This window comes from Humulus lupulus, chromosome 4, assembly GCF_963169125.1.
Source record: "Humulus lupulus chromosome 4, drHumLupu1.1, whole genome shotgun sequence".
Lineage (NCBI taxonomy): Eukaryota > Viridiplantae > Streptophyta > Magnoliopsida > Rosales > Cannabaceae > Humulus > Humulus lupulus.
The window spans coordinates 235,266,692-235,282,711 of NC_084796.1; the positions used below are offsets into that span (position 1 = coordinate 235,266,692).

Genomic DNA, 16,020 nt, shown 5'->3' on the forward strand with positions numbered 1-16,020 from the left:
TTTTGTAAAAATAGAAACCTAGAATTTATATCTTAATTTTTTTTAATATGTTGTCCTAGTCTAACGATACCCAACGATGGCATATTTAGGGTGTGATTGGTTTGAGATTTAGATTTGGTTTTATGTTTTCAAAAATTCAAAATGAGTGGACCCACTAAAATATATGATTAGTATGGTATTTTTGAAAACTGTATCCTAATCAAAATTTTAATATTGTGTTATAATTTAGAAAACGAGAAAAACTTGTTTTCTCAGTTTTGTAAAATTATTTTCCAAAATCCTACATATTTTAGTTTCTGTTATATTTTCAAATTTAATACCAATAACAGATTTAATTTTTTAAAACTCAAAAACAGTTTACTGACATTGAACCAATCACATTTTCAAAAACATGTTTTTAGTCACTAAATTCAGATTTTCATTTCAGAATACACTTTTCAAAAATACAGTTTTCCACATTCAAAAATTTTCCAACAAAAGAAAAAGTCCAAAAAAAAAAAAAAAAAAGAAAAGAAATCTGAAAAGAGACAAGAGAGTAACTAAGAAAGTCCTCTAGTGTGGGCACTATTTTCATTCATGTCCGAGGTACAGCTCCTCTGTAGCTGCAGTCCGGGAGAATTCGATGAGGGCGTTTGGAATCTCTGTGTCTAGGAGCTTTCTGTATAATTCAAAAGACTTCCTCTTCTCTTCTTCTCTGGAATTTTGTGTAGTCTAGTAGTGACTACTAATTGGTGAACATGGCGGGAGGAGTAAATAGGAAGATATCTGCAGCATCAGCCAGAGCTCACACCAGAAGAGCCAACAAGAACACTTCTTTCCAGTTTCCTTCAGGTGGGTTTTTCTTCTTTTTCAATTTTTTTCCTTTAATGTATCTATCGGAAGTTGAAATTTAACGTTGCTATATTAGTCTTTAGTTTTTTCAACTGTTTGGTACTAAAATCTAACATGTTTTATTGTTTTAGGTTTTAAATTTTCGGCTTTGGTTGATATTTTCCATTTGGGGTACGAAAATTGTCTAAAATTTACTTTTATGATGTATATCTAAGTTTTTTTTTTTTGCTTTATTTTGGTCAGTTTCACTCGCATCCTTTAAATTGACCAACTTATAATGGTCCAACAACATCATTATAAATGTATATATGTTCGAGAACTGGATCTTAAGGCAACATAAAAAAGCTTTCTTTATGTGGAGTTTGAGTTTCTGACCTTATGTTTTAATATGTTCCCATCTTTGAATTTGAACTCTTCTAGTGTTCTTTTTAGTACGTAATGCATGAACTTGACAATTTTGGTCCATTTTTCAATACATGATGAGCTTGACAAAGTTGGTTCATTTTGCAATATAATTTTGCTCAATAAACTGGACATTTCTTAGTTTTGTGGCTTGTTTATGTTGCTTTATTATAATTTTAGTTGTGCCAAAAACTTTCAGGGTTGCTTAAGAAAGTACTAGCTTTGTTGTTTGTGGGTATACTTGCTTGGGCATATCAAGCAATCCAACCTCCTCCTCCCAAAATATGTGGCTCTCCTGAAGGCCCTGCTGTTACAGCACCAAGAATAAAGCTTAGTGATGGAAGGCATTTGGCCTACAAAGAGCTTGGTGTGCCAAAAGATACTGCGAAGCATAAACTTGTCTTTGTCCATGGATTTGATTGTTGCAGGCATGACACTTTAGCCAAATACCTGTCTCCGGTACATGTCTATATCTCCGTTAACTCTATAGCTAGCTATGTTGTTTGGTCTTCTTTAAAGGCTAACCTATGTTTGATAATTAATCTTTTAGGATCTTATTGAAGACCTAGGTCTGTACATAGTGTCATTTGACAGACCAGGTTATGGAGAAAGTGATCCTAATCCAAACTGCACGGTGAAGAGCATGGCTCTAGATATTGAAGAGCTTGCTGATCATTTGGAACTAGGATCAAAATTCTATATAGTTGGTTTTTCATTGGGTGGGCAGGTGGTTTGGAGTGTCCTGAAATACATCCCTCACCGGTATGATTTACCTACTTTGAAATGCAATGTATGAAATCTATGTTGGCATTGTGGTGTCCTAGAGATTACTTTTGTTGGGTTGTTTTTTATGTCCTGAGTGAGGAATCTTTGTAATGGTTACAGGATAGCAGGTGCAGCACTCACAGCTCCTGTTGTTAACTTCTGGTGGATTGGTTTTCCAGCCAATCTATCTAAAGAGGTCTTCGAACAACAACCTTGGAATGACCGGTGGGCACTTCGCGTTGCTCACTACACACCATGGCTTACATACTAGTGGCATACTCAGAAATGGTTTCCTTACTTCCGTGCTGTGGCACATAGCCCTGATATTCTATCTTCCCAGGACAGAGAAATCGTCATGTTGCCACAAAGGCAAGCAAGAAAAACATACATGGTATATGCAAATCATTTTATGAAAGCACTATTTTTATTTATTTGATTGTTTTAAGATTTCTTGCTAATATTTTGATAGGCTTCCAATCACTTACGTGTACACTAGAAAAGGGAAAGGAGGGGTAAGCACAAAAAGTGGCTAGAAGTTAGTTATAAGAGCTGGTATTGTATGGGAGTGGGGTGCATGGGTTAGGGTGAGGTCTAGTATATTGGAATAAGTTGTAAGTGAGCATTGGGTAAGGGGTGTGGAGAAATTGAGTACTGTAACCAGTTGGGAGAGACCCTGGCTCTCGAATTCTAGGAAGTTTAATACAAACAAATTTTATTGTATTCTTTCTATGTTTTCTATGCTACTGTGTTATCTGTTTGGCAGGGAGTTCATATCAATTGGCATCAGAGCCACTACGATCCATGGCGCCGAAGAAGGATACTCCTCTTGAGGCCATTGAAGAACGATTGGAGAACCTGCAACTGGGTTTCCGTTCTGAGCTGATGGGAGTTAGATCTGATTTCCAACATCTTCCACAGGAGTTCAATACGTTGAAATCTGAGTTTGCCACGATGCAAAAGAAAATGGACTTTCTAGGGGTCATATGATCCAATTCGTCCAAGCTTCGGGACAGCCACGAGCAGAGCCGGCAGCTGCAAGCATCGACCGACAGCGTACGGCTGTCGATGCGAAAATATCTTCCACTTCGGGGCCCCAACCGCCTGAGCACCGTCCTCCTCCTCAACATTAGTCACAGTCACAGACCGGTGACCCATGGGCTTACAACGACCACAGATTTGGTCGTGATTACCGCCCACCAAGAATGGAGCTACCGCTGTTCCCCGGCAACAATCCCGACGGTTGGATCTTTCGAGGAAAGAGGTACTTCTTACTGAATCGTTTATCGGAAGCTCATATGCTCGAAGCGGCAATAATCAGATTGGAGGGAGATGCATTATCGTGGTTTCAATGGGAAAACCAGAGACGACCAATTACATCATGGTTGGCTTTGAAGACTTTATTGCTGCTGCAATTTCGCACTGTGCTTGTGGGGACGATGACGGAGGAATGGTTGTCCGTAATACAGGAAACCACGGTGAAGGATTACCGTGTGAAGTGGGAAGCCTTGGCGTCGCGAGTTCTCGGTGTGCCGGAGCACATACTTGAAGGAAGTTTCGTGAAGGGCTTGAAGGAGGATATCAAAGGGGCTCTTCACATTTTGCAGCCAGTGGGCTTGGCCCAAATCATGGAGACAGCCCAAAGGGTAGAAGAGAGCAACCAGTTACTGCATACGGGCCTAAAAACCCAAACACCTAGCCCAAAATCTGTTCTAGCCCCAATTTCGATACCTCGACCCACATTTACTCCTTTCTCTGCAAAAGGAACGATGACGAACATGACTACGGCTACAGCAGGAACGACACAGTTTAGCTTGGGGTCGACAAAACCATCTCCTCCGGCGAAGCCACTGATAGGCATCCTATCTATTTCTTTTGTATATGCTAGGAGGGACAAAGGGAAAGGAGCTCAGGGGTAGTTGCTGTCCAGGGATATTTTGCCAATTTCAGTTAGTTAAGTGAGCTGTTATTGAGTGGGTTAGGGTGCACAATAAGTCAGTGGGTAACGATATAAATAGCTTGTAAGAATCATTGTTAAGTAGGCTGGTATTGAGTAGTATTTTCTGTTAGGAGAGGCCAGGCTCTCGAATTCCTGGGTATCAATACAAACAGAGGATTATTCATTCTATTTCTGCATTTAATTGTTGTTCTGTGTGCTGTTTTCTTGTTTGGAAAGGCTGACAGATAGGTAAATTCCTATCAGCCACCGTTTACGAAGCGCCTTACCGAAGTTGAGTATCAAGACAAGAAGGCTCGGGGTTTGTGTTTTAAGTGTGATAAATAGTTTCATAGGGGGCATGAATGTGAGCAAAAATTTCTTCAAGTTATGTTGATGATGGATGAGGAAGAGAGCCCCTAGCATTGATTCTCCGCCCCTAACCCCGGATTTTTCCATTGAAGCCACAACAGAGGAGACCTTGGCAACCTTATCACTCAATTCATTGGTGGGGATTTCATCCGCTCACACTATGAAGCTGGCGGGAAAGATAGGGCAACAAGTGACAGTACTGACAATGGGACTACACATAATTTTGTTTCTATTGAAGTGGTCAAGGCAGCCCAATTGCCAATTATCGCCACCACATGCTATGGAGTTTTGCTTGGTACGGGTAGCAAGGTCCGGACGGAGGATATTTGCTCTCAAGTACATCTGGATCTAGGCTCCTTGCAGGTGGTCACAGATTTTTGGCCGTTAGATTTGGGAGGAGTTGATGTCATTTTGGGCATTAAATGGCTGGAAACTCTAGGGAATATGCAGGTGAATTGGCGCTCTATGACTATGAGGTTTGAAGTGGTTGGTACGTTACAAGGGGATCCTACTCTTTGCAAGTCCCAAATATCATTGAAGCTGATGATTCGGGCAGTGCAACAAGAAGGACACGGATATTGGGTACAACTTAGTCCCTTGTCCATAGATGGGAGTTCACACGGTGAGCAGATTCCACAGGCTATATCGAAGTTGTTGCACAAGCATGATTCAATTTTTAATATGCCCTCGGGCTTACCTCCCCCACGCAATAGGGAACATACCATTACTCTTCGTGAAGGGGCAGGACCAATTTCGGTTCGACCATACCGTTATGCCCAAGTACAGAAGGATGAGATTGAATGGGTAGTGGAAGAGATGCTGAAATCGGGTATAGTGCGACCAAGTACAAGTCGCTTCTCAAGTCCTTTCTTGTTGGTTAAAAAGAAAGATGGGAGTTGGAGATTTTGTGTAGACTATCGGACATTAAATAGAGAAACAGTGGCTGACAAATTCCCAATACCAGTTATTGACGAGTTGCTAGATGAGTTACATGGAGCCACCATTTTTTCTAAATTGGATCTCAAGTCGGGCTATCATCAGATTAGAGTTTCATTGAAGGATGCTGAAAAGACAGCTTTTAGAACGCATGAAGGGCATTATGAGTTCATGGTTATGCCTTTTGGCCTCACAAATGCACTGACCACATTCCAAGCACTTATGAATGAGATATTTCGCGATTTTCTACGCAAATTCGTTTTGGTATTCTTTGATGATATAGTTGTTTACAACTCATCACTAGAGGCGCATAGTGAACATTTGGATATGGTCCTACAAAGGTTACATCACCACAAGTTGTACGCCAATGCAAAAAAGTGTCTGTTTGCTCAACAACGGGTAGAGTACTTTGGGCATGTGATTTCAGCAACGGGAGTAGCAGCGGATCCAAGCAAAATTGAAGTTATGAAGAATTGGCCAGTGCCAAAGTCACTACGAGAGTTGAGAGGATTTCTTGGGCTCACGGGATATTATCGCAAATTTGTCCAAGGATATGGCTCGATTGCGCGACTATTGACAGATCAGTTGCGTAAAGATTCATTTGGGTGGAATCAAGAGGCACAGGAGGCTTTTGAAAACCTTAAGGTAGCTATGTGTTCAGTGCCCGTTTTAGCTCTCCCGAATTTTTCTGTCCCTTTTATTGTGGAAGCGGACGCTTCAGGTTGTGGGTTGGGTGCGGTTTTGATGCAGTAGCAAATGCCAATTGCATATTTCAGTTAAGTACTATCTTCGCGAGCCCGCACAAAGTCGGTATATGAGAGGGAGTTGATGGCCATTGTCTTAGCCATCCAGAAATGGCGTCGTTATCTCTTGGGCAGAAAATTTCTAGTTCGCACTGACCAGCGTAGTCTCAAATACCTCCTCGAACAGCGATTGGTTGCATCGGAGCATCAAAAATGGCTTACCAAGTTGCTGGGTTATGATTTTGAAATTTAGTATAGACCGTGTTTGGAAAACAAGGCGGCTGATGCCTTATCAAGGATGTATCAAGGTGCTGAATTATTGGCAATCTCAGCTCCTACGGTGATCTCAATTCCTGACTTGCAGGCACATGTCACGGCTGATCCGTTATTGTCTAAGATTATTAAGGAGGTTCAGCTGAGGCAAGCAAACGAAGGGTACACTTTCAGCCAGGGGTGTTTGAAGTTCAAAGGGAGGCTTGTTATTCCTTCATCTTCACCATTTATTCCGCTGTTTTACAAGAATATCACTGTAGTAAGGTGGGGGGTCATTCGGGAGTGTTCAAGACATTGCAAAGGGTGGCGGCTGACCTCCATTGGCAGGGTATGAGGAAGGATATTCAGAAGTTTGTCGCTGAATGTGCAGTATGTCAGCAGAACAAATATTTGGCACAATCTCCGGCGGGTTTGTTACAGCCTTTGCCCATTCCAAGTCAAGTTTGGGAAGACATTTCCATGGATTTCATCGAGGGACTCCCACAATCCAATGGATTCAATTCAATTTTTGTGGTGGTAGATCGCCTTACCAAGTATGGCCACTTCATTGCCCTGCGACATCCTTTCTCAGCCACAACTGTGGCAACGGTGTTTGTTCGTGAAATTGTTCGACTCCATGGGATTCCGAGATCCATTGTTTCAGATCGGGACAAAATATTCCTGAGTTGCTTTTGGAAGGAGTTGTTCCGTTTACAAAGGACACACCTTAAACATAGTTCAGCCTATCACCCCCAATTGGATGGCCAAACCGAAGTGGTCAACCGCTGCCTTGAGACGTATTTACGCTGCTTTGTAAGCACCAAGCCAACACAGTGGGCACGCTGGCTTTCTTGGGCTGAGTATTGATGTAATACTTCATTTCATTCCTCAGCAGGTATGACCCCTTGTAAGGCTGTTTATGGGCGCGAACCACCCCCTTGCTGCGTTTTGAGCCCACTAGTACCAAGGTTTCAGCGGTAGAGCAGACTTTACAGTCACGAGATGAGATTTTAGAGCTGTTAAAAATGAATCTCCATCGCGCTCAGCAGAAAATGAAGGTGCAGGCAGATCGAAAAAGGCGTGAGGTGCAGTTTGCGGAAAGAGATTTGGTGTATATAAAGCTTCGTCCATACCGCCAGAGGTCCATAGCTAAGCGAAAGAACGAAAAGCTCAGCCCTCGATTTTTTAGTCCTTTCCACGTGTTAGCCCGCATAGGCTCAGCTGCCTACAAGCTTCAGTTGCCACCAGACTCGCAAATTCATTCGGTATTTCATGTGTCAATGCTTCGTGCAGCTCTAGGTCCTCAACAGGTGGCTATTGTCTTCCAAAAGACTTATCGGCAGAGCTGGAATGGTCTTTAGAACCTGACCAAGTCTTGGATGTTCGCCCAGGCACACACAAGCAGCAACCACAAGCGCTGATTAAGTGGAAGGGTTTACCTGAGTTTGAAGCAACATGGGAAGATTTCAATGTCATCAAGCAGCGGTACCCTAATTTCCACCTTGAGGACAAGGTGAGACTTTGGGCAGGGGTATTGATAGGCCTCCAATCACTTACGTGTACACTAGAAAAGGGAAAGGCGGGGTAAGCACAAAAAGTGGCTAGAAGTTAGTTATAAGAGCTGGTATTGTATGGGAGTGGGGTGCACGGGTTAGGGTGAGGTCTAGTATATTGGAATAAGTTGTAAGTGAGCATTGGGTAAGGGGTGTGGAGAAATTGAGTACTGTAACCAGTTGGGACAGACCCTGGTTCTCAAATTCCAGGAAGTTTAATACGAACTGATTTTATTGTATTATTTCTGGGTTTTCTTTGCTACTGTGTTATCTGTTTGGCAGAGAGTTCATATCATATTTTCCTTATTTTATTTTTCATTTGCTTGTGCTGAGTTTAACACGCTTTTACTACTTTTTGTCAAACATAACATTGTTTTAGAAGGTGAATGAGTTTTCCAATTCCAATCATGTCAATTGGTACCTGCAATCTTGCCATAGTTCTTTCATTTTGTTTGATATTATTAGTCTAACAAGTAACTTCTTTTCTCCTGATTAAATTTGAATATTCGATTACTAGGTTACAGAGATGAGAATAGCCTTTATTTCTTTCAAGAAATCTATGGTGGCAGATGTGTATTAGTAAATTGTAGCTTGCACTGTATTAGTGGATAGACTTGAGCACAGTTGGGTAATTTCGGTGGGGATGGTTGGTTGAAAGCTTTTTGTTTCCTGTGCTATTGTGCTATAGATAGCATAGAATAATGTTCGCCTTCTCTCCCTCAGCTGGCATTTAATTAACACTCAATATTATTTCTCAGGCACAGGTAAGACAACAAGGAGAATTCGAATCTATCCACCGTGACTTAAATGTGGCATTTGGGAAGTGGGAATTCAGTCCTTTGGAACTCAAAAATCCATTTCCAAACAATGAAGGTTCTGTTCACTTGTGGCATGGTGATGAAGACCTGATTGTGCCTATTTCGCCGCAACGCTACATTGCCCAACAACTCCCATGGATTTACTATCACGAGTTACCTGGTGCTGGCCACTTGTTTCCTGAAGCTGAAGGGATGTGTGATACAATCATTAAGGAACTTTTGGTGAGGAAGAAGTGAGCCTCCTTTGAGCAAATCTCTTCATTTGTCTTTTTGTAATATTCAAACATATCTGCTATAAAACTAGAACTAAAAAAGACGTTTTTTTTTAATGTATTTATATATAGTTTGTGTGGTTTGTATTCTGAGTTCTTATAGTGGAACTAAAAATGCATTATCTATTTATTAAAAAAATAACAATTGGAATATGTAAACCAGCTTAACTAAAATTAAAGAATATTATCGTTTCAAAATAATTGCAGAGAGAAATAAAAAGGTTGGATTCTTGTACCAGTCTGTCTTTTATTACATTGGAATCTTTTTGAACAGTTTAATTAATGAGGTGTCGTTACACTAGTGGGGTGACTTGAAATGAAATAAAGTTGACAGAACAGCAGAGGTCGATTGTGTCCATTTATGTTTTGAATGAAAGATGAGGTTCAAAAAGAAAAAGAACAAAGGCTTCTACTTGAAATAAATTTTACTCTTTTACTATTCCATCAAGCTTTAAAACCCACTGTAGAGTATTAAAGAGTGAGGATAGTTCTTCTGTATCTTTGGGTGCTTTTGTGGGGTTTTGTACAAAAGGGGGGAGGAGTAAATAGGAAAGTATTGGCAGCATCTGCCAGGACTCACACCAGGAGAGTCAAGCAAAACAGTTCTTTTCAGCTTTCTTCAGCTGGGTTTATTCTTTTTAATTGTTAATGTTGTAATATTAATCTCTTCGTGTCTTTTTCATCGTACATCACAAACCAGAACATTGTTAGAAAAATTTGATATGTGCTTAATCTTACATTTTTTGTCACTTTTTTCATGCGTTGATTTACGCAAAACTGTAGAATTGTTGAAGATGTTATTATTTGAGGGGATAAAAAAAATCATTGGTAAGTTTCATCAAGTTGAATGGTCCTTGGTTTAAGAATACCAACAATGATACTTGACTTTATAACTTGTATGTATTTAATTTCTTCTCAACTACTACATTGAACTAGTGTTTTATACATGTGATGTATAATTTTTTTTATGTTTGGTGAAATTAACTTTTCTCATTACTTAATACATTTAGTTGACAAGGTTGACTCCTTTTTTCATTATAAGTTTGCTTGACCTTGCTCAATCCATTACTCAATACATTTACTAGTTTTTTCAGGAATGCTTAAGAAAACACTAGCTTTGTTGTTTGTGGGACTTCTGGCATGGGCATATCAAGCAATTCAACCTCCTCCACCCAAGATATGTGGCAGTGTGGAAGGCCCCCCAGTCACAGCACCGAGAATAAAACTTAGTGATGGAAGGCATTTGGCTTACGAAGAGCAGGGTGTGTCAAAAGATAAGGCCAAACATAAGTCTGTCTTTGTCCATGGTCTTGATTCTTGCAGACATGACAATTTTGCTAGATTCCTGTCTCGGGTACTTGTTTATCTTTCTGCTTTCTGTGTTCGTATGATTTTCGGTCTTGTTGAAAGCTTAGTCTTTGTTTTATTTTGTAGGAACTTGTTGAAGACCTTGGTGTTTACGTTTTGTCTTTTGACAGACCTGGTTATGGAGAGAGTGATCCTAATCCGAAGCGCACTGTGAAAAGCATTGCTTTGGATATTGAAGAGCTTGCTGATCAATTGGGACTAGGATCCAAATTTTATGTAATTGGTTTTTCCATGGGTGGACAGGTGCTTTGGAGTGTCCTGAAATACATCCCCCACCGGTATGATTTACTTAAGTCTTTGAAATGCATTGTATGAATTTTATGTGGATCTTGTGTTGTGATAAAGATTTTATTTTTTTTTAAAAAGGAAAATAAAAATAAAAATTTGGGTTGCTTTTGCTGTACTGAGAAAGTAATCAAAATTATATTATACTTACAGAATAGAAGGGGCAGCATTGATAGCTCCTGTTGTAAACTACTGGTGGCCTGGTTTTCCTTCAAATCTAACTAATGCAGCCTTCAACCAAGAATCGTGGAATGACCGGTTGGCATACGGTGTTTGTCACCACACCCCATGGCTTACGTACTGGTGGAATACTCAAAGATGGTTTCTTCCTTCCAGTGTTCTATTTTTAAATCCCGATGTTCTTTCTTCCGAAGACAAAGAATTTGTTTTATCACGAAAACGAGCAAGAGAGACATACACGGTACATGCACAACAATTTCTTGAATTTCTAATTCTTATTTGTCTTTGGAAATAGAAATGGCTATCATGTTTAGTTGCAACAATTTTTAAAAAATTCTTTATAAGACTTTCTTTTACTTTTCAATTTATCTACATTATGTTTAGCATGGTTAAGCTAAAAATAAGTACTAAGTTTCCTTAATTGCTTCAATATATTTAATCATGTTTTTGAAGAATTCTACTTTTATTAAAAAGAAATCTATGATTTATATGTGCGCATAATGTAACTTGCACGGAATTCATGCCGAGGTTTGAATCCCAATTGAGCAGTTTCATTAGGGATATTTGTAATGGCTTTTGTTGGCATGCATTACTAATTCTATGTAGATTAGTTTTTACCTCCTCTCTTCAGCTAAACAAGGCTTAACTATCTTGAGCCAATAGTATTTGGTTATATGGGTGATTTAAAATGAGGATTTGTTGCTCTATATAACTTAGGTAGAGTGTCTGGTAAACCTCTCCAGTTAAAAATAAAATAGCCTTAGAAAATTTTTGCTTGTTTGCTGGCTGTAATCATTTTGATGTCTTAATTATAAATACTAATTCTCATTGTGATTCTTCAGGCACATGTAAGACAACAGGGAGACTATGAGTCTGTCCACCGTGACTTGATGGTTGGATTTGGGAAGTGGGAATTCAGTCCCGTAGAACTAGAAAATCCATTTCCGAACAATGAAGGGTCTGTTCACTTATGGCATGGAGATGAAGACTTGCTTGTGAATGTTCTGCCACAACGCTACATTGCCCAGCGACTCCCATGGATTCACTATCACGAGTTACCTGGTGCTGGTCACTTATTCCCAGAATCTAGAAATATGTGGGATACCATTGTTAGGGAGCTTTTGATTGTGAAAGAATGAGCTTCATAGGGAGGCTTTCCTGTGCATTTTCATTCTCTCTGAACTTCAGTTTTGGAAACATTCAATGCTGTATATTTATGGTAAACTTTAGACTAGCCATTAACTTTTTAATATGCTGTTGTTAAATGGGAATGCATGCATGATCTTTTTGGTATCCTAACAAACGTGTTTGCATTTATATTTCTTCTAGTCTTGGTGATGGTGACCAAGAGTTCAATTTACGTATTTATTTTGGCGTAATTGGGGCAATATCTCTAATCTCTTTATCTTTTACTTACTATTTTAGAGTTTTTTCTTACTTTGATTTATTATAATTAGTTTCTAGTTGATGCGGGATTGTCAATTGCCTATCTACATGTAAGTTCAGATCTGTCAAACACTACTAGGCTTGCATATGCAACTATATAAGACATAGTCAGAGTTTCTCTGTATAATTTATTTACGTATCTCTTATCTTTCTTGTAATGAAGTTAAAACAGTTCACTGCAAAAGCTATTGGCTTAGGAGTTAATACAAGGGGGGAAAATGAAAATACTGTTTTTTTTTTCTTCAAGTTAATGGATGTGTATTCCTGCCATTACAAGGCTAAGGATATTGGTAACAGTAGTTATTTCTCTCTACTTTCTCCAAAATATTTGTCATAGGAGAGAAAAAAAGGTCTTGAAACATAGACTGAATTAGGCTCCGATGAAGTGAAACTTATAACATTGATCTTTTACGCGATATGTTAGCAGGCAAACATTAAATGGTAGAGTTATACAAGATGATGTTATTACTTGAGAAATTAACTTTTTGCTGCTTTTGCTGTCTAGTATGATTTTTCAATTTCACAACTCTAAACATTAGTGTGGCCTGATGATTAACTGCTAATTCTACGAAAATGGTACATTAAATAATGGAATTAAAAAGATGGGGGAATATGAAAGAAGATAGAAAAATATAGACCAAATTGGACTCGGTGATATTCAACTCTTAATATATATATATATATATATTAATAACTGTATTTCTTTAAGATTTAATAGAAAAAAAACCCAACAAAATGAAACAAATAAGGGATCAAACCTTAAGCTGGTCTACATTTTAATTTGACATTTCGGGATTAAACTTTCTTCTCATCTTTCCAATCTGTTTAGGACTCAATCCAAAAGCCTTCTCCAAGAGCTCTTCATTGATCCCAGACCCGAAAACTGCAGCTGGGATTTTCTGCAAACCTGGACTTTGGCTGTTGAAACTTCCAAAAATGGTGGCAGGTTTTTTGCCAACGTTCATTTGAAAGTGTACAAGGCCCCTGGGATACACCATAACCTCTCCTTGCTCTATGACTCTTGCGAAAACCCGATTAGTTGAATCAACAAAACCTGAATAAACACTCCCTTGAACTATGTAGACAATCTCTGTGGCTCTAGGGTGAAAATGTGGTGGATTTATCCCACTAACTTTGAGGTCAGCTCTTGCAAATGACATGCCTAGTGTGTTAAGCCCCGGGAAGATGGTAGGGTTGACAGAGATCGTTGCAAGGCCTGTGTCGGTGAAGTTTCCAGACAACTTCATGCCGGAGAATACAAAGTCATCAGTGGTGGCCTCGGTTGAGTTTTTGCAGGGAAGTATGAGAAGGTGAGATATGGTTTTTATGGAACCAAATTTGGGATTTGGTATGCAGTAATCCTGAACAGGGTCAGGATCTGAGGCCAATGTTATGGCACATTGGAATGAGAAAATAATCACAAGAAACCAAATGGTGATAAGGTTTTGATGATACATGTTTTGTTTTCTGGGTGCTTTAGTACTACTGCTTTTGATTTGGATCACAGAGAAATGGGGTTTATGAGAGGTTTTATAGAACAATAACATGGTGAGATTTCAAAAATGCCCTTGTATACACGTATATTTCTTAATGAAATACGCTCCTTTTATGATTACATTACAAAGTTAAACAACATTTGTTCCTAAGCCATGTATTATGCTTTTTGAGCCAAGATTGTTATCCAAGTAGGACCTACTGACAGTAATTTTAACTGCCAATACTTGCTACAAAGTCATTGATAATTATAACAAAGTAATAGAATAAGTAATAAGTTGCTAACTATTTGAGCTCATGTAGAAGACACGCAGAATCTCAACCATGGCTGTCATGATTACATGTAATTAATACACATAACTAGGAAGTTCTATTGAAGAAAGCATATGTTCTTTTAATCAATTAATATTTTGTGATTGGAGATCTCAGTGTGAATTCTATGGTAATTTTGTTGTTGGCTTGTTGGCTTTGCTTCGGAGTGCAGGAAGATTCATGAACAATTATGGTTTCAACTCATGCGTGATATCATAAATGTTATCCATATGATTGCTAAGACATATATATATATATATATATATATATTGTAGTATTAGAACATGTACACTAACTTTACACATCGCTTCATACAAGATTATCCCGCATTGTGTATATCTATCATGAAAAATAGGTGGACTCATTACACTTTTTAACTTTAATTTTTTTTATAAGTGGGAAGTTTCCAAAAACATCACTTTTTTAACCAAATCATACATTAATTAATTAATATGGGAATTAAAATTTTCAAATCTTTTATGGAAATCAGCCAATTGAATATCACCAAAAAATACATGTATATATTTATGGGATTTTACATCCCATCAACCTCTGGTGACGTCATATTACATTGTAATCTCTGGTGATTATACATTCTTACCTCTAACGACATATTCTTTTCTTCTCCGGAATTTCTGAATTGGAATGTAGCCTGGTGTCTCTGGATTATTAGACTATTGTGTCCCACATAGAATAAGTGTAAGAATATTAAACCATTAATAAAAACATGTGTAACTCCACTAATCACCAATTGGTTTTTAGATGGAGCCTCATGATTCTTGTCATGGTATCAAGAGTCAATTCTCTAGCGGGCATTCGATCCACACCGATCCAAAAAGAGTGAGTCAAGCCGCAAGAGATCCGCATAGTGCAAAAAAAAAAAAGACACTTGAGATATGAGATCCGCATAGTGCAAAAAGACACTTAAGATCCAAAAAAAAAAAAAAATAAGCGAGCTGAAAAAAATGGGCCACTTATAATCAGGTGATTCAAGATTGGTGAGTGAAAAATCGCTACAATCTTAAGGGGGGATATTAGACAATTGTGTCCCACATGAAATAAGTGTAAGAATATTAAACCATTAATAAGAATATGTGTAACTCCACTAATCACCAATTGGTTTTTAGATGAAGCCTCATGATTCTTGTCATGGATCAATAGCTCCAACATTATCTAGCTCCGACCATATTTACTCTAGGCTCTAGATCTCCATCTCCTTCAAATCATGATTGCCACCCTACAAATAAAAAACAATCAAGTTACACAAAAATATCAATTAATCTTATTCTAAAATCATTAATCAATTTAAATTAAACAAACAGTGAAAATTTGATTTTAATATCAAGCAATTGAAATTTGAAACATGTTTCTTATATCTAAAATTTGATTAAATTCTATTAAGTATGTGTTGGAAAAATGTCTAGAACATGGGAATAGATCACAGTGTTGGGGTAGTGGTTAAACCAATAATGGAGATCTACGAAGTGTATGAATAATAATCACAAGAACAAAGAAAAGCAATAACGCAAAATAACACAAAATTTGACAAATCGAAAAATTTTGTCCATAACCTTTATTTCAATCCACTAGAGAGTTGTTTGAGGTTTCTTCAAATATAGAATAAGAAATGACATACAACAAGCCTATGAAATTCAACAAGTCAAACAAACTTGATGAATTTCTTAGAGAAATATAAGAGTCTTGGAGAGCTAGAGAGAGTTCGAAAGATTAACTAAGTCCCAAAAACTCTAAAATAAATAAATAAAATAAGTTAGGTACCATCATTAGGTCAATCCATAGGATTAGACATTTTTAAAACACAATTTGGAGACAAAAAAAAATAGAATATTTCGTGCAGGGAGTTGCGACGTGTCGCCTGTTACATTTTCAACATAAGGCCAAATGGTAGGCCACATGTCGCTACCAATGTAACGACCCAAATTTACTAATAAGGCTTAAGGGCCTTGATTAGTGTGCCGGGAGGGCATAACTGGATTATATGCGATTTAATAATTAAAAGCATGTTATATGATGCATGACTATGTGTATTAGTATGCA

The 16,020-nt window shown here is 38.3% G+C and overlaps 2 protein-coding genes and 1 pseudogene across 2 annotated transcripts; 2 read left to right on the top strand and 1 right to left on the bottom strand.

Moving 5' to 3' along the window:
* The first annotated feature begins 547 nt into the window (after positions 1-547).
* Positions 548-9,115, top strand: LOC133831340 (uncharacterized; annotated as a pseudogene).
* A 160-nt stretch (positions 9,116-9,275) lies between these two features.
* On the top strand, positions 9,276-12,003 carry LOC133831338 (uncharacterized). The gene is made up of 5 exons (XM_062261597.1): positions 9,276-9,705; positions 9,972-10,231; positions 10,312-10,523; positions 10,684-10,951; positions 11,553-12,003. The coding sequence occupies exons 1-5, from the start codon at positions 9,600-9,602 to the stop codon at positions 11,847-11,849; spliced, it is 1,143 nt and encodes a 380-aa protein (XP_062117581.1). The 5' UTR covers positions 9,276-9,599; the 3' UTR covers positions 11,850-12,003.
* An 805-nt stretch (positions 12,004-12,808) lies between these two features.
* On the bottom strand, positions 12,809-13,648 carry LOC133831341 (germin-like protein subfamily 3 member 2). Its single transcript, XM_062261598.1, has one exon. It carries the CDS (start codon positions 13,611-13,613, stop codon positions 12,933-12,935), a length of 681 nt encoding a protein of 226 aa, XP_062117582.1. The 5' UTR covers positions 13,614-13,648; the 3' UTR covers positions 12,809-12,932.
* Between the last annotated feature and the right edge of the window lie 2,372 nt (positions 13,649-16,020).